This window comes from Ahaetulla prasina, chromosome 2 (genome assembly GCF_028640845.1).
Source record: "Ahaetulla prasina isolate Xishuangbanna chromosome 2, ASM2864084v1, whole genome shotgun sequence".
Taxonomy (NCBI): Eukaryota; Metazoa; Chordata; class Lepidosauria; order Squamata; family Colubridae; genus Ahaetulla; species Ahaetulla prasina.
This window is the reverse complement of record NC_080540.1, coordinates 268,457,786-268,477,446: the sequence shown is the minus strand read 5'-3', so window position 1 is coordinate 268,477,446 and position 19,661 is coordinate 268,457,786. Positions and strand designations below refer to the sequence as shown.

The 19,661-nt window shown below is 36.8% G+C and overlaps 1 protein-coding gene across 2 annotated transcripts in view; it reads right to left on the bottom strand.

Annotated features, from left to right (window-relative positions):
• Positions 1–18,458, bottom strand: part of TNPO1 (transportin 1) — a 51,767-nt gene extending 33,309 nt beyond the window's left edge. For both annotated transcript variants that reach the window (XR_009153435.1, XM_058168963.1), the window contains exons 1-8: positions 18,328–18,458; positions 18,044–18,157; positions 13,404–13,479; positions 11,601–11,750; positions 9,910–10,016; positions 8,114–8,247; positions 4,960–5,041; positions 2,193–2,315 (exon numbers count right to left, since the gene is read on the bottom strand). Coding sequence is in view for 1 of the 2 variants with exons in the window: in XM_058168963.1 (XP_058024946.1) it covers positions 2,193–2,315; positions 4,960–5,041; positions 8,114–8,247; positions 9,910–10,016; positions 11,601–11,750; positions 13,404–13,479; positions 18,044–18,148 (777 nt within the window). In the remaining variant the exon portion in view is untranslated. The remainder of the gene's footprint in view (positions 1–2,192; positions 2,316–4,959; positions 5,042–8,113; positions 8,248–9,909; positions 10,017–11,600; positions 11,751–13,403; positions 13,480–18,043; positions 18,158–18,327) is intronic.
• Positions 18,459–19,661: the final 1,203 nt, after the last annotated feature.

Sequence of the window (19,661 nt, the reverse complement as noted above, 5' to 3'; positions counted from 1 at the left end):
CGATCGTAACTACTCATTAATTTTCAAGCTGTGTCGGTTTATCAAGCCCGATCACATAGGTTCGCATAGGTTCGCATGGGTATTCAACTAGTTATAAATAAATGTACACATACTCTTCGAGTTACGACCACAATGGAACCATTAGTCTTAAATAGTGAAAGTGGTAGATAAGGTTAGTCATCTGACTGACCCAATTTTGCAACTTTTTCAGCAATGGTTTTTAAGTAAACCAATGATTTGGTATGGACCAGTTTTGCCAAAACCAGGAAGTAAATTCCAGTTTGTAGCAAATCTGCCGTAAAATTATGGGCACATAACTACAGGTTGCTGCAAATGACTGTGGGTGGTGAGTGGGGGGTGTTTGGTAATTTCAAATCTAGACTGTAAGTACCTCCAATGAAGTCCATTGTAACTTTGAACAGTCACTAAACTATCAGTTATAAGTAGATTACCTCTATGCATAAGAATTGTTTTTATTACAACTGATGTAGCATCTAATTGAAATTGATTCCCTATCAGTTTGCATTCCTATTCTGTAGGAAGACTTTGTCTTATTCTTAGATGTTTGAGAAGGACAGGATCATGTTCTGCATTGAACTTGGAAAATGGTTTGGGAACAAAATGTAAAAGAGAGAAAGAATTTTCCGAATCTGCCTTAAAAAATGAGTTCAGTAGGGGAACTTATTTAGTAAAACTCATTTGGTATTTAACCAAAAGAGGGAAAAAATCTTCTTCTTCTTTTATTGCTATTCTTATTGTTTATTCTTGGATTCCAGGATGAAATGTTTCGATGCAGAAGCTGTATAAATTTTACTATTTTGGAATCATCGGAAGTAAAAACAGAAGTCTTTTCCAATGTTTTCTTTTTTTATTTTCTAAGAGATGAGTCACCTTGCTTTGGAGATAGTTCCTACTCGGTATTTTCATTCTATGTAATTATTGGAAAAGACTGAAAATAGAGGATCTGATGTCCTAATAACAATATTCTCTTTTCCTAGTTCTTTTTTTGGAGTTGCTTTGTTTTTGAAGGGAGTCTTTACAGCTTTTTTTTTCTTTTTGCGTGTGCATGTGATTCAGATTGCTGCCATGAAAATTCTCTTTTTCCACAAAATACAGCAAATTAGTTTTTTACATGCAGATTTTTTTTTTAGATATCATATTTAGGGCCCTTCCAAAAGGAAACAGTATTTATTAAACTGACAGTATAAACCTGATACTGTATCTTTAACAAGAAACTCATTTTTACATAATAAATTTCCTTCTTTCTCTAAATTTGTTTGCCATTCATCTTGCTGGGAGTGGGGGCAGGATTAAAATGTATTGCTAAGGTGTACAAATTATCTGCAAATATTTGGAACAAATTATATAAATATTGTATTTTAAGCAAGTATTGATTACGGATTTTAAAGAATATGGCATATACTTCTAATGAATTTAAGATGAACTTTAGTTAACAAAATTGTATTGTATTTATTGTATTTCTTGTTTTTAAATGCCTGTAAACCGCCCTGAGTCCTTTGGGAGATAGGGCGGTATATAAATATAAACAATAAATAAATAAATAAATAAAATATATTTATTGGGCATCTCAGAGAAAGTCTGAAGCAGTCAACTTCATTATACTGGAAGAAGAAAATGATGGACACATCACTTGCTATGGGATTGCTTCGCTATCATCGTATTTTGGTTTCTTATTTTTTATTTCCGTATTTGTTAATGTGGTTTTGGGAAGAAAAAGATGTGAATGTGATTTTGAATGATGTAGTAGAAAGAACCAATAGGAAGAACTATGGATTTACTTTTTACAGGTTATAGCAAATACGAGTAGTCTCTTATGATGGAAAGATAAGGGCAGTTTGGATTTACAATATTAGATTAGTATTAGTAATTACTAGTAATTAGATATATTACTGTCTGTTTACGAAATGACCAAATGCCTAATTTTATATTCTTTTTGTACTTTTGTGCTATATAATAAAGCAATACACAACAGACACATTTATGTGCTCTTAAGAGAAAATAAACTGATAGGCAAATGTAAGTAGGACATTAAGAAATAATTCTGAATCACAAATTTGGTTTTCAAGCATTTTGATATATTTAATAATGGAAAAATTGCCTCTGCCGAAAATCTCTAATTCAAAGAACGTTATCATCTTAAAACATTTTATAAAATACATGCAAAATGTTACCTCAACAATACTAATCATATGAGGAAGTAAACGGTCCATTCTAACTTCCAGCAGCATTACCAGAGCCCGACAAACGTTTTTACGTACTTCAGGCTCCTCATCCCCAGCCAATGCAAACAGATTCTGTTAAAGGGAAATAAAAAAAAAACAAGAACATAAGTGTTTAATGGACAGACGGATGAACTAAAATTAATATTACCAACATGATTCTTTCAGTGGTCTACATTGTTTGGAAAAAATGATGGACTTAAAGAGTTTTCTAGACCTCACTGTTGCAGAACAATATTTACTCTTTTAATTCAACAATGCAGACATTTTTATTGCATCATATACATAACAAAATCTAAACCATGAATAAAGCTTTCTCAGGTTAGATACTTTTAGATGAGACAGAACTGTATTAATTTATATAGGAAGCTTTGTCTCTTCTAATGCTCAGCATCATTCAGATCAGCTAATTACAAATAAAAATGGTTGCTATGTATTGCACACACATTTATTTCCAAGCAAACAGCTATACCAATCAATCCTGCCAGGACAGAGAATAGGAAATTTAAAAGTAGACAAAATGATGTTACCTTTATTACCCACATCAACCAGACACCAGCATAGCTGGAAGTCAGAGAAATGGATACTATTTAGGCCATTTGTTTGGCTAGACATTAATAAAAAGTCAGAAACGTTGGGCCCTAGAAATATCTGACAAACAACTCAATTATTAACTGAAAGAAAATTCTCAATTTTTATAGTTATTGCCTCGGGTTTTTTAAGAAAGTTTTTTTGTAATTGTTGCCACACTTTATCAAGGAAAAAAAAAAAGAAATATTACTGTCCACTTGCTCTCTCTTCAATCCAAATGGGACTATTTTTTTTGCAAAAAGTTTTTTATTTTTATAAACATAATAAAAAAAAACATTGTGAACAGATTGTCAGGTACATCCTTAAACATATTTCAAAATTCATTTAAAAACATTTAGTCCCCCATTGTATTGTTATATAATATATTTCTTCTCCTAGATTCAAATTAATAATTATCGCACATCTCTAATAAGAATTGTGTTCCATCCCGTTAAAGTTTAAATAAAGTCTAGTCCCCTTATTTAAATTCCCCAAACATCCTTCATTGTTTTTCTGTTAACTTCTTAGATTTCTCAAATTTATACAAATTTAAACGTATCTATATTACTTTTAATCAGAGGTCAAACCATCTAAAAACTCTTTCATAAAAGCTGCCCTGCAATCACATAGACACTTCCGTCTTACTTAGGATTAGTCCTGAAATCACAAAGACTATTCCCTCTTGTAAACTTCCTCTGACTCTAAATAACATATGCTTTAAAAATTTCCATATCATCAATTCTCAATAAAAGAAACAAAAAAAAAACCAACTTACAATTGAAAGGGGTAGTTCTTGTTACTATTCCCTTGGAAGTTTTATCACTAAACATTTTAAATTCCTTACATATTCTCAGAAAAAAAAAAAGAAAAAAGAAAAAAACACTCCATTAAATTCTTCAATACTTAATTCCCTCATTCCCCATTTTAATCTATACTCTTTCCCTCATTCCCCAAAACATCCTTCATTGTTTTCTGTTAACTTTAGATTTCTCAAATTTATACAAATTTAAACGTATCTATATTACTTTTAATCAGAGGTCAGACCATCTAAAACTCTTTCATAAAAGCTGCCCTGCAATCACATAGACATTTCCATCTTACTTAGGATTAGTCCTGAAATCACAAAGACTATTCCTCTTGTAAACTTCCTCTGACTCTAAATAACATATGCTTAAAAATTTCCATATCATCAATTCTCAATAAAAACAAAAAAAAAACCAACTTACAATTGAAAGGGGTAGTTCTTGTTACTATTCCCTTGGAAGTTTTATCACTAAACATTTTAAATTCCTTACATATTCTCAGAAAAAAAAAAAGAAAAAAAAAAAAAACACTCCATTAAATTCTTCAATACTTAATTCCCTCATTCCCCAATTTAATCTGTAATCTTTCCTCATTCCCCAAAACATCCTTCATTGTTTTTCTGTTAACTTCTTAGATTTCTCAAATTTATACAAATTTAAACGTATCTATATTACTTTTAATCAGAGGTCAGACCATCTAAAAACTCTTTCATAAAAGCTGCCCTGCAATCACATAGACACTTCCGTCTTACTTAGGATTAGTCCTGAAATCACAAAGACTATTCCCTCTTGTAAACTTCCTCTGACTCTAAATAACATATGCTTTAAAAATTTCCATATCATCAATTCTCAATAAAAGAAACAAAAAAAAAAACCAACTTACAATTGAAAGGGGTAGTTCTTGTTACTATTCCCTTGGAAGTTTTATCACTAAACATTTTAAATTCCTTACATATTCTCAGAAAAAAAAAAAGAAAAAAGAAAAAAACACTCCATTAAATTCTTCAATACTTAATTCCCTCATTCCCCATTTTAATCTATACTCTTTCCCTCATTCCCCAAAACATCCTCACAAATTATTCTATAATTTATCACTTGTATTTCTTACATAAATATACAATTTTCTCTTAAATTCTTTAGTATAAATCTAAAAGCAGCCATTCAGCATCCTTTCTTGAAGCGGTCGTGCAATCACAGCAACCTATCCATCTTCAGAGGAATAGTCCTGAAATCATAAAGACTATTCCTAAATGGGACTATTTTGAAGCAATGGAAAATAGCATTCAGAAAAAGAGAAAAACATGCTAATTATCCACAAGAGGTACACTCAAATATGGATCACCCACCTCAATAAATCCATCAATGTGCAGCATAAGGGCTTGAGTTCTACTGATGATAAACTGATTGACACAAGCAACCGCATGGGACCTATAAACATGTTTTAAAAAATTATATATTACTACAAAAAGTTGAAGAAATAAATTTACCACTACTTAGAATTAAACTCAATACCAATCTCTTTGCAAAAGGAAAAATAACTTGCTATTTAATATTATGAATAAAGCATGTGGATATATTGCATATCGGGAAGTTTCAGAAATGTCAAAAACAGTCTGTATTAATTATATAGGTAGTTTTCACTTAACAATCATTTGTTCAGTGGCCAAACTTACGGTAGCCTTGAATGAGGGAGTTACAACCAGTCCCTGAAGTTACGACCATTGCAGCAACCTGTGACCATGTGATCAAAATGTGGGCACTTGGCAGCCTGCCCGCACTTAGAACTGCAGGTCCCCTTAAACTTCCCCACCCTCCTATCTTCTTGCTCTATTTAGGCTCTTTCGGTACCTTGCACTTCCTGGCCCCTGCCACCCTAGCTGATCTTTGCAGTCTTCTTGTTCCTATTGCTGTCAAGCATGCCTGGTCTGGCCCTTCACAAAGCAGCTGCTGCTCTTGCACTGGGCTGGGGCTGCAGCTGCTGCTCTGCACTACTTTGCTGGGACAGGCTGGGGCTTCCTGAAGTATCTGCACACATCATGCTATTGGGCTGGGCTAAGGCAGCTAACGCTTCCAGGGATTTTGCGGCTTTGTACTGTGGCTCAGGAGTTTTTTTCAGCCCCAGAACTGCTGTGAGCCAAGAAGCCTGAGTTGCAGAGTGGCAAACAGCACCACAGCCATTAAATTCTGGTACTGTTTGCTGCCCTATAAGGCAGGGTGCAGGGCAGCCAAAAATGCATAGATAGGAGAAATAGGCAGTTGAGGCGAGTGGAAGGAGAGGCAGTTCGTATCTTGGAAAAAACTGAAGCTCAGGCCTTGGGAAGGACTAAGCGTGGAATGGCTTGGCTTGTGGTTTGTCCTTGGGTAATGACCAATGGAATTCAACTAACAACAGCAATGAAAATTCCTGAAATTGTGGTTGCTAAGTGATACAATCATCTGATGTCATACTTCTTTGCATCTTATTTCTGTATTAAACTTATATGCTTAACGTTGGAAATACCAAGCCTAATTACTGTTTTAACTCAAGGACTACTTGTACCGTGTTTCCCCGAAAATAAGACAGGGTCTTATTTTCTTTTGACTCCTGAAATATGGCCTTGGCCTTATTATCGGGTCTTATTATTTTTGAGGTGAATGAGGCCCCTAATGTTGGCCCGCAGCATGGGAACTGATGCCAGAGCGCCGACCAGCTGCCTCGCCAGTGCCGCTCAGGCCGCTGTCTCCAGCAATCGTGGCAGCTTTTTTGTTGCTTCCTGTGCAAACAAGAGCTGGAAGTCAGGTAAGACGGCGGAGCAGTGAGACGCGTGTCTTATCTGACTTCCAGCATCTGCCAGGTCCGGTGAGGGGTGGGAGAAGAGATGGCAAGGGGAGCCCCGTCTCGTTTCTCTGCCGCTGCACCCCTCCCCACCTGCCACTCCCCCTCACCAGTCGAGATCGGCAAGCCAGATTCGGGGAGATGAACCCGCTGCCGCCGCCCAGGAGGAAAAGAACATGAGAAATGGACTCTCTCGCAGCACCTCCTCTCTCTCTTCTTCTCCCGTGTGGCAGCAGTGCGTCCGGCTCACCGAATCTGGCCTGCTGATCTCGGGCAGCAACGACAGTGGCTCTTACCCAATGCTGTGGGCAAGAACTGGCCACGCTGATCCCACTTCATGGCGGCACAGCCAGCCTGCACCAGCCACTGCTCTGAGCTCCGGCGCCAGTCCCACTCCCCCCAGTCCCAGGTCAATAGGGCTAGGGCTGGCAAGAGCTTTTTGTGGCCGCCACTGAGAAGGGGCGCACAAGCTAGAGTTTGTGGGACTGGCCTCCATTAGGCCGTTCTGCTTGGATGGCAGGTGCGTGTGGGGCATGTTCCCCACCTTCCCCGCCCCCACCTCACCTCTTCACCTCGTGTTGTTTGCACGGCAGCTGCGCATGCGTCTAAGTATGGGGGGGCTTATTGGGGGGGGCGTTATTTTAGCGCATGCACTCGAAAGCCCAACTGAGCTTATTATCCGGCCAGGTCCTAGTTTTGGGGAAACACAGTAGTTTTACAGCCATACTATTATTAGGAGAGCACCTCTATATTAGACTTACTTAGTAGAAGGAACTCTGGTTGGATACCTTCCTTTTTATCAAATATTTATTGATCTTAAAGTCTAGTAAAATGGTAAGTGCTGTCATCTAAAGTTCAAGATATTATTGACTGATAATATCCAGAATGCAAAATTTAGTCACCTTTCAGGTAAACAGTTCAATATCACATGTCACAAGAATAACTTGTGACACACAAAATGTCTTAAAGACAATAAGGAAATGACTTTTCCAATTCAGAAAAAAATATTTACAGTTTAAGTCAATAGAAAGGGGCTTTTTCACAATGTGTCAAGATCTGAAAAGTAAAAGCAAAGAATTATATTCAAGGCCCCAAACCTAGATTAAAATAAGTCAGATTATGCAAAGAAAATAACTCTGCTAGGAAAAATGTATAGGTTATTACTGGGTTTCTGGGTGCAATTCAAAGTGCTGATTGCCATCTAAAAAGCTCTGCACGACACAGGGCATGGATATTTCAAGGATCGCTTGTCTCCAATTGTCTCTGCCCATTTGGTAAGATCTAGCAGGGTAGGCATGAAGGTCCCATCTATTTTAAAAATGTCATCTACACAGGAGGATGCTTTTTCTGTTGTGGAATAATAGAGGAATGCCCTCTAGAATACCTTTCCTCCAAGGTCTACGTAGGCTTGTGCCAGTCTGCCTTCAAAAAAGCCTTGAAGACCCTGCTTATTCCATAGGCCTTTCAGCCCACTACTTGGTTTGCTTGCCCTGGCCATATCTATTTGTGCTTTAATTGATTCTTATTATTTTTTTCAACCTTTGTAAACTACCCAGAGTTGTGTGTAAATGGATGATCGCAGAAACTAAAATAAATAAATTTCAACAGTATACTCGTGTTAGCTATCTTTAAAATGCTTCCCTGAAAGATTTTCAAAAAATTGACTAGAGAACTTTATTTCTTACCTTATTTTTGGACTGCTATGTTTGAAGAATTGTAGAAACTTGGGGATCATGATATTAAGGGGACGATCTAAAGCATCACTGTCTAAGATTTCAGCTGAATCTTCACAGATCTTCTGAAGAGCTCCAAATGCACCCTACAAGGAATTTTTTTTATTTTGATATTTATATAATGATATCAGACTCATCATTACTTTCAAAAATTACCTCTTTTTCTCACTGTAGATTGAATTCCAAATACAGCTGATATCTTATTTACTTAAAAGATCTCTATGGTTACCCTTCTTAGAACAGGTCAAAACAACAATAAAAGAAACAATAAAAACAAAAAAAACTATAAAACTATAAAACCAAAAGAAAAGGGCACTTAGCCATCTCACTTGGATGCCTCCAACAAAATCATCCACAGGCTCCCATCCTACCTGACCCCAATCCCTGGGGGAAGAATAAGCCCTCGTCAGACTTCCAAGGCTAAAAGGGTGAGGACTGCCAGATCCCCAGCAGAAGAATGATCCCCAGAGCAGGGAAAAGACATGCTAGGTCCTATTAGATGGCGACGAAGGACACCCATCCTATCAGACAGGGTGAGGCCAGCACACACTCTAAGAGATGTCTTGCAAATAACCTGGTCTCATGTCATGTAGGGCAAGGGTCCCCAACCACTGGTCTGCGGCCCACTACCATGCCTTGAGCCTTTTGGAACTGTGCAGCCACATGCTTGCCCATCCGTTGCACAAAACCATCCCATCTCTCCCCCCACCCACCCACCGGGTCCACAAAGTAGGAAAAGATTGGATAACTGATGTAGTGCTTTAAAGTGACAAGCAGCTCCCGGAAAGAAATTGGGTGCTAGTGAAGCTTGTGTTACATCAACACAATACGGGTAAACTGAGAGGTGCCCAACAGTGTGTATGCCATCATATGGTGAACAAATGTAACTTTCAAGTGATCTTCAAGGGCAGAATATGTTGCATTTATCAAACAACTTATAAAAAAGTACCATTTTCTTTTTAGAAAATACTATCAGAAAGATCAAACATCATTTTTCAACATAAAGGAAGAATAAATAGGAGTGAAGTAGGAATGAAGTTTCTAATCTAGTCTCTAGCCAAGTAAGTTTATTTTTATAACAATATGCTTTCTTTAGTTAATCACTAAGATCTCCCCTAATTGCAGAAAATGTATGTATGTATATAGTACTGTTACTTTTATGGAGATTTTTAGGAATTTGGGGAGCTTTTTTTTTCCTTCTTGCTTTGAAGCCTCTCTGGTATTGGAACATGGTGCTAGGCCCTAATCTAGCTGGGCTCTTCTTGCTAATGCAACTTATTTCTTTCAATAAATATTGTTAGAAAGTTAAGCAAAAAGTCAAAAATAGCTTAATAATATATGGAACACTATGACTATTTGGAGAGAAGCTGCCTATGATTTAATTCCTCTCATACATTTCCATTAACAGGTGGAAAAAAGAATATACCTCTTCTTTTCAAAGAAGAGTAGCACTGTTGCTGGAATAAAAAAAATAGAAACAAAAATCTTGCCATATCTGCTCTAAAAGTTCACTGAGAGCCAAGTTGATTTAGTTGATAAGGCATCAGGCTAGAAACTGGGAAACAGTGAGTTCTAGTCCTGCCTCAGGCATGAAAGCTGGCTGGGTGACTTTGATACAGTCACTCTTTCTCAGTCCAACCCACCTCACAGTTCCAGGTAGAAAAAAAATAGTTAAAAGTAATAATTACCACACTGTTGACCAATTCCAAATAAAAAGACATATTTAATTAGAAAAAGCAAACTCTTACCTCACAAGTATTGTAGTCTTCAGAATCAAGCAGACTACAAAGCTTTGGTAAAAGTTCAGGCCAGTTCTGCAGTTCTCCTTTTGAGGCAATGGTTGTAATCAAAATACCTTGAATTTGTTGAAGAAATTTAAAAAAGTTATTGATAATAAGTTGCTTTAATGTAACAATATAAAAATTAATACATAAATCAGAATGGCCAACAGAAAAGATTTACAAACTTATCTCTTTAAGTGACTAGATAAAACATGTCTGTGTTTGTAAAGATGTATATACACATATACATTTTAGACATAAATATGGACTGATATTCAAGCTGAGTGGAAAGCTAGTCTGCAAAAAAATGTCCTTGTACTGTTCTCAGATTTCTTGAAGCCATAAAACATTACCTTAAACAATAGACAAGTCAATGACATATGTAATTCTACTTATAGGGTTAGAAAAGGGGTGTCAAACTCAAGGCCCGGGGGTCAGATTCCGCCCGTGGGGTGCTTAGATCTGGCCCACGGGGCTGCCCTGGAAACAGCAAAGATCTGGCCCACGGTGCCTCTGCCAATGAAAACGGAGCTCACTGTTTTATTTTCACTGGCTGAGGGTTGCAGGAAGCTGTCACAGCTGAAAACAGAGCTCAGAAGCCCATTTTAGCTGGCAGAGCCCTTGGGCCACCACAGGCACCCCCAACATGAGTGACGTCGAGCTAGCCATGCCCCCCTGGCCCCACCCAAGGTCAAACACAACCCTGATGCGGCCCTCGATGAAATTGAGTTTGATACCCCTGGGTTAGAATATACACTTAAGGAAGCACAATTAGGAATGGGAAAATCTGCTCAATGGCTGAAGCTAACAGCCAAAGGCAGTTCTTTGGTGATCAACTTTCACCCTTCAAATATATCTCCAATTCTATCGCTAATAGAGCTGATTTAATACAACGGCATCTGAATGGTCAACAGTTGCCTTTCTCATCTACTGATAAGCAGAGATATTTGAATTCTATATTCTGGAGGTAGAAACCATTATGGAAATGAAACGAAATAAGCATATAAAGTAATTTCTGTTTGTGCAACAGGGATTTTCTTGTTGTTATTCCCACATGCATATCCAAATTTGCTCCAAAATATCTCTCACTTTCCCCAAAGATTTGGGAAATATTATAAAGGAAAAAAATAAGGATTTTGCATGAAAACCACAGCATAAATCCCAAGGTAGCAGCATTAATCTTTCCATCTATGTTTGTAACAAGTCCTTTCCTATGTTTTCATATATTTCTTTCAAGGTTCTTCTATGTTTAAATCATTTTCCCTGAAATTGAACAGTGAACTTTTTATACTGAAAATATTTTAAGATTAAAAATATTCTTTCTGATAATATGCACGAGGAATTTATATTGTCATGTTATCCTACATCTAAAGGAGCTAAAACAATCATCTACATTTTTATCATGAAACAAATTAAAAGCAGAAGACTTGGAATACATTTATTGGAAAAATATTAAATAATGATTATATATAACAGTATAATAGCCATCTAACATACCTATATCTGAATCAATCTATTACACAATTATTTTTGAACAAAAGAAAAAAATCCAGTCATATTTAAACACCATATTTAAAAACTGTTTGTTACAATTTGTATTTTACCATTTGTTTATTTAGCATAAAGAAACAGAATATAAATAAATATTCATGACTCACCTACAGTGGCTCTGATTAGTGGAGAGGAATCACCAATATTGTTTAAGCACTCACTTTTAATGAAGTCAGTTACTCCATTAGGAAAGTTGTGAAAGTGAGCTTTGACATTATTCTTCAAAATAAGACCACTTAGTGATCTTGTTGGCTCATCTGTAATAAGTTTTAAAGAAAAGTCATTTAGGCTACTGGTATATATTCCATATACCTACTTAGGAGCAAGCACAATTCAAATCATAAAATGCTTGATTTCATGAAGTGCAAGTATACACACACACACACACATTTGTACTATTTAATATTACAATATAATATTAAATTGTATGACTCCATAGATATATTACAGTTTGCCAGTATTTCCCAAGATTATGTCTATGGAGATTCTCAGTAATCCAGGTCATGGTTGTCCCAAAGCTGCTTTTTCAAGAGGCAACTGGACTTTTTGTTTTTTCTTTGAAGACGTTTCGCTTCTCATCCAAGCTTCTTGGATGAGAAACGAAATGTTTTCAAAGAAAAACCAGAAAGTCCACTTGCCACTTGAAAAAGCACCTTTAGGATTCCCAAGATTATGTTATCAGAGGAACCTGATAGGAAAACCTGAGATTATTATACCAAAAATAGCAAGTTAGAAAATTTATTTTTTATAAAATAGAACACTTTGTCTTATAATGTACTTTCTGCTTTATCAAGGTATTCTGTGACAGCATACATACTACCAAGCACATATATCCACTTTCTGTGGCAGTTTTCACAAAAGAATGGATATATTTTTACTACAGTATCTCCTGAAAAACAATGCTCTATTTAGAATTTGAGACATAGATAACATTTCAAGCTTGAAATGGATTGTTCCACTCGTCAGGATTGTTCAGAATTATATTCCAACCTACAGTTGAAGCTCCAAATGTTTCCAGAACGGTTGCAATAAAATCAGTATTTCCAGTAAAGTCAAGAGCTATTTTAAGCTCCAATTCAAAATCAAGACATTATGAATACTACTTTTTTTAAAAAACAAATAAATTTCAATTTGCAATCATATACAAAACAAAAACAATACAATTAAATTTCAATTTACCAGATCTTCATGGACTATCTTCAAATGGAATGGACTATTTTTTCACTGATTTAATTCATTTTTATTTTTTATTACTGTATCATTATGCAAATTATTTCATAGATTCATTACACAAATTAAGTAAAATGACACAAATGACATTTTTATAATGGCATTATCAAGTGATATGAATTGTAGCACATAAATTCAATATTATTTAATGTACATAATCTAATTTAATGTATATGAAAATTATTATATATATAATAAATTAATTAAACTGTTATTTTACACAGCCCAAACAAAATACTTATTTTGGAAAATGTTTCAATATTTGGACTCCGGCTACAACTGTATAATTAATTCCTCCATCGTCATCATCATAATCAGAAACCATATCCATTAGAATCTGTTTTATTGTATAACAGGAACAATATGGTTTTGGATTACATCCAGGGTTTTAGAACACCTGGTCATGGAAGGATATTTTAGTACAATTTTAACAATTATTAGAATTCAGGATGATACTGTCCAATACATATATTATTCAAAACAGATTTATTTGAAAATAAATTCCATTTATTATTTCTGAGCAATTGTTCTTGTTCACAGAATAAAGAAAAAATATATTGGAATCTAGTCTGGTGAACTGAACAGTCAATGAAGTCTTGGTAAATAATTAGAGACCTTTGAAATTCTGGACTAATTTGTCTAGTTATGTAATTACAGGGTACAATTAACATAAAACTCACCTTCAGTTTTTAGCTTTGTGAGAACAAATATCAGGTAGTTGTTGAAGTCTGGATACTGATTGAGTTGTTCCAGTTTCTAAAGTTTTGTTAAAGGTATTTCATGTAAGATATGAAACACTGCAAAACTGTATTAAATATCAGTGAAACTAATTTAAATTGGTTTTTTTGCAAAACACCACTACTGGAAATTCAACAATCTAATTACCAACTAAATTTAATAGGACCACAACTGCCTATAGAAAGCTAATTCAAAATAGATCTCATATATTCTTACTTGCTAATGACTGGTATTTTTTAACCCCAAAACTGTTAGTAACACTAGAAATGGCAAAGTTCCAAGCAGAATGCAAAAATGATTCTGCATCTTCTTTTTCCTATGAAGAATTATCTTTATAATTAATAGCAATAGCACTTGTATACTGCTCCATAGTTTTATACAGTACTCTCTGAGCAATTTAAAAATGTCAGCATATTATCGCCAACAATTTGGGCCCTAATTTTACCGATCTGGGAAGGATGGAAGGCTAAGTCAACCTAAAGCCAGTCAGGATCAAACTTCAAGTTCTGGGCCGAGTTAGCCTGTAATACTACATTTTAACCAACTTTGCGTTCAGGAATTCAACATAGTATATGTAACTCTCCCCCCCCCATGCAATAATAATCCTCTGAGATAGATTAGGTTGAGAGAGTGTGACTAATCCAAAAACATGCAATACAGCTTTCATGGGTCAGATTTAAGACTAGAACCAGGGTCTCCCCACTGACAATCCCATGCCTTAACCACTACAGCACAGCAGCTGTTTAGTATAGCACTGTTCCCTATTGAATGCACATAAAATTCTTCTTAATTACTTCTCCTATTTAAGATGGCAGATATATTCAGGGAACTTTCAAGCAGAATGAATTTAATATAAATAATATCAATCTATCTCCTGTAATACATTATTTTCAAATGTGATTAAGACTGTACCAGGAGGCAATTAAGACTGATTCTTAATTGCCTCCTGGTACAAACACTCTGTACCAGGAGGAACTCTGCAAATGTTAATAAAGTTTACATCTTGTTTACATTCCATGATGTTCATATACTGAATTATCTTATAATTCTGCCCTATGTACATCTAACGAAAAATCAGATTAAGTGCAGATAGCTAGCTAAAATCTACTTATATTATCATAGCTATATTCAGCAAGGCTAGGTAAATGTCTAAAATTACTATCTGAAATTCAAAAATAAAGCAAGCTAGAGTCTTTTACATAAAGTCTAATGATAAAATGCTGTGCTAACTTAAATGCTGTGATTTTATACAGCCTTACAGAGGTGAGAATTCAAATAAGTTACTTTGAAGCAGACATCAATGTGTGTATTTATAACATACATATAGATTACAGTATTTTCTGAACCATGACACCAGACAGAAAAGGCATTGCTACTTTCTCTTACAAAACAGTTTAGTATATTGAACAATAGCATATCAAACATCTCTTTAAAAACATAGATTGGGTTTAAATACTGAACTAGCTTAGTTTTATTCAACTACAAATAACTGATATATATCTATTGGATTACAAAATATAATAGACAGATTCCATTAATATGCTAAACCCAAACCAAGTAAATCATACTATGACGTACAATAGTGTATAAATCCAGCATGTGGATAAAAAACAGGTAGAGCATGTCTTCTATGACAGTAAACTGCAGACAATAAAGTGTAATTTTTCCATTGTTAAGCAACTCAAAATACAGAAATAAGCTGCTCTAAATCAAAGGAGAAAAGCACTCTAGCAAATAGGTTGGATTCAAAACAAGTCTACTATAAAATATTTGAGGTCTGGGTTTTAGTAACAGAAAGTATCCTGACAGAAGATTGTTTGAGAACATGGTCTGCTATATGGCCTACCAGGCCCTCGGTATATTAAATAATCAAGGGGTAGAATATGCTTTGTCAACATATCTGACAGTCAAAGAGGTTTTTTTTTAAACGGGGCATATTACATGTAACACATTCCAAGCTATTTCTAGAATACAGACACAGTCCTCAATTTAAGACTGTAATGAAACCCAGAATTATTGTTAAATTGTGGTTTTTAAGCTGAGGCACCTATGCAACTAACCCAATTTTTATGACTTTTGAAGCAATCCTTAAGCAAACCTGTGGTCATTATGCAAACACTGTAGTCGTTCAATGAATCAATGCTTGTTATGGGCATGTGACAACAGGCTCCATTTCCCCTCCTCCATGCTTCCTATTCATTCACCTTTTTATTAACTATGTTGATGTATTTTCTTTTTATTTATTTTTGTATTAATTTACTTTCACTTTGTTTAAGTCCTTTGTATTTCTTTGTGTTTTTATTGTTGTAAGCCACCTAGAGTAGTCTTAAGGTGACATAGGTGTCGATTTAATATTAAAATAATAAAATATCCATTTAAACAAAATATAGCTATGTAGGTAATTTTCTTCTTACAACCACAATTGGAATCAGAATTTCCATTGTTATGCAAGATGGTTTTAAGTGAGTTACCTCCAATTTTTCAATTTTTTGCCATAGTTATTAAGCAAATCACTGCAGTTATTAAGTGAAACATTCAGTTGTTAAATGATTCTTGCTTCTCCCATTGTCTTTGCTTGTCGGAAGCCAGGTGGGAAGGTTACAAACAATGATCTAATGATGAAGCGGTATGGAAGTCTAGGTGCTATTGCTATCCTGGGATAGTGCAACTGCCATAAGCATCATTGGCATAAGCAAAATCTGTTGCCAAACATCCAAATTTTGATCACATGACCATGCAGATGCTGCAATGGTCATAAGTGTGAAAACTGATCATAAATTTTATTTCAATGCCGTTGTAACTTTGAATGGTCACCAAACAAATGGTTTTAAATGAGCACTACTTATATAAAACTCAGTAAATGTAAAACTTCTAAGAAAGATTCTTTTTCAAGATATATGCTGGGACAATTAAAAAGTAAAAAATAGTACTTTATCCAACAGTAAAATCTACTATCTATATTGAACTTAACATAAAGTAAGAAACATTTATCATTTAGGAAACCTTAAAAAAATGTATGGTCATGCACCGTATTCAAAAGAAATGACACAGGAGTGCAAATAAATTGCTTTTCTTTAGATCTTTAAAGCAGCTATGTCTTTTGCAAAGTTGTTTTAACAGCTCTTCCAGCTTTCTTCATATGGTTATGCAGGCACAAGCATTTTAATAAGCATACTATAAAGCATCTCTTCTGAATCTTTGCAAAATCCTATTAATTTTGTATTCCCATCAACAGCCTAAGGAATATATCCTAGAAAAAGAAAAATGGTAAATAGTAAGTCATACCATATGATATGGGAGAAGGACTAAATGGTATTTTTATACTTTTGTATGTTCCTGTGTATTCACTATCTCATATTTACATTTAAATTTCATTTTAAACTTCTTCTTTAGGATGTGAGATTATTCAAATGGAATTTCATTTAGCAGGAGTAAAAACTAAAAATTCAAAGATGCCCTAATTAGCATTAAATCTTTTTTTAAATTAAACTACCTGGCTTTAAAAAAATGCATGCACAAACAAAATGCACTGTATAATTACTGATACAGAAGAGGCATTTACCTCTAGTTTGTACCAAAATCTACCTCACGCAGCAGCAAAAACAATTTAGATCCTAACACACAAGCATACTCATCATAGCTCTCACCAACATGTAAGAACTGCAAGTCTGAAACAAATAACAGCAAGCTTCTTTGATGTGAATACTTTCAGCATTCACCAAAAGCTAAGCATAGTTTACAACTATTTTCTATATACAGAAACTTGCCACTTCACTCACTTCTCTATTGCCTTCAGACTCAATGCACCAAAAGAAAACAATTTAAAAAGCCTAAAAATTCGTTTAATTATTTTCCTTATTCTGAATATGATCCAGTATGAAATTGAAGGGCCAACAAGAAGAACCCCACAGATGGCTAAGAATGATATACGTTAAAATGTCTCCACGGAAAGAGATAGCTAAGGGTACAAAAGACTTAATTCTGCCAGGTTTCTAAACGATCGACAAGGATCATTCGAGAGAAAAGGAGCCAGTTGGGATTTTCCCGAAAAGAATTTAATGGCACAGATGGCGGAATCTACCGCTCCATTAAGACCAGCCTGAGACACAGGCCCAGGGATAGCTGGTCGAGAGCGAGCCTGGGAAAGCGACCGACACCGGAGCTGCTAAAGGCGGGCCAAGCCTTGGAAAGGAAAAGGGGGTTGGCGCCAGACTCGCAACAGGTGCCGGGCCTGGGCGCAGGGAGGGGGAGGCAGAGCGAAGGCTTTTTTGCTGCCGCCGCTGCCGCCTACAGGCTTCCTTCGCGATTCAAAGCCCGCGCCAGGCCAGGCGGGGGCTGGGCCTGGATTACCGCTACGGTCGGTCGCTTTAGCGGAGGCCCAGAGGCGTTATCCTCTCCAGGGCTTTATCCTCTCCCTCACCCCGAAACGACAAAGCGGAGCGGACCGCTAAGCTCTCCCTTCCCCGCCTCCTGCGGGGTTGGAGTCATGCGGCAAACCGACCCAGCCGCTGGGCCTCGCTATCTCCGGTGCCCGCCCGGCCTCCCGTTCGTTCGCCCTGGCCGGCTCTCTTGTGCAGGATACTTGTTGCACGGCTCTCTGCGTTGTAGTGTCCGGGGACTGCGATTCTTTGAGCAGCTGCAGAATCTGCTGAAGCCCCTGCTCGTCGGGTTTCCACTCGTACTCCATCTTGGCGCTCTGCAAAGACAACAGGCAGGAGCCGCCGTTAGCGGCAGTCGCGGCGGGTGACGCTAGGCCCAAGCTAGAAGGGAAGCGCGGCACCCGGTTCTTCCGGTCCTCTTCGTTGCCCACGCCCAGCCGCCCCTTCCCCCTAAGATCGACCCGTTGTTCCCGCGAGCCGGACAGACCTGTTGTTCCGTAATCTCCGCTTCGGCCGCCGCTGCCGCCTACTACGCGCTGCGCGGAGCCGACTGAGTCACGGAGAAGAATTTGCAATCTGGCTCCCAGAGCCCGCCTGCCCGTGTTCCCCTGGGTCCTAGAGCCCTTCGCACCACCCAAGGTTGTTCGTCGCCTCAGCTGCGCCAGGGGCCGTTCTGGCTAAGGCAGCTCAGGGAGGGAAGAAGCGTCGAAGCCGAAGAGAGGCGATTGAATAACGCGCGCGGATCTTTTCCTTAACAGCCGAGGGAGGAAGTCTCTAACAACGAAATGGCACCTATGTATGCCATAGCCCTAACCGTGGGACTCGAACACTTGGGGCAGGCTCAGTGGAAGAGAAAACACCCCCCACCCCCATACACACCAGCTCTTCAGTCTTCTCCAGCAAAGCCTTTCATTTTATTGTGAAATTAGTAATTCAATCCAAATAGGGAAAACGCTTTTCTTTAATAGAGCACTGCGATTTTTAACTCTTTCCTGTGCAATGCAGTTGTCTGCTCTGTGGGCCACATTTTTTTTTTTATTTATTTTGTCGAGTACGTATTAGATTATATATATATATGTGTGTGTGTGTGTGTGTGTGTATGTATATATATATGTATATGTATATTAGATAGATAGATAGATAGATAGATAGATAGATAGATAGATAGATAGATAGATAGATAGATAGATATAAAATAATTTGAACTATGGTGCTGGAGAAAACTCCTGAGAGTCTCATGAACTGTAAGGCAAACAAACCAGTCAGTCCTAGAGGAGATCAACCCTGACTGCTTCTTAGAAGGCCAGATCCTGAAGAGGAAACTGAAATACTTTGGCCACCTAATGAGAACCCATACCACATCTCTGACATTAATACAATTGAAAGCGTCCAGAAATATTTTACTAGGAGAGTTCTTCGCTCCTCCGAAAACAACAAAATACCTTATGCCACCAGACTTGAAATTCTGGGATTAGAAAACTTAGAACTCCGCCGACTTCGACATGACCTGTGTTTAACACACAGAATCATTTATTGTAATATCCTTCCTGTAAAAGACTACTTCAGCTTCAATCGCAATAATACAAGAGCATTAATACAAACTTAATGTCAACCGCTTCAAACTTGATTGCAGAAAATATGACTTCTGTAACGGAGTTGTAAACGCTTGGAACTCATTACCAGACTCTATAGTCTCTACTCAAAATCCCAAAATCTTCAACCAAAAACTGTCTACTATTGACCTCACCCCATTCCTAAGAGGACAATAAGGGGCGTGCATAAGAGCACAAATGTGCCTACTCTTCCTGTCCTATTGTTCCC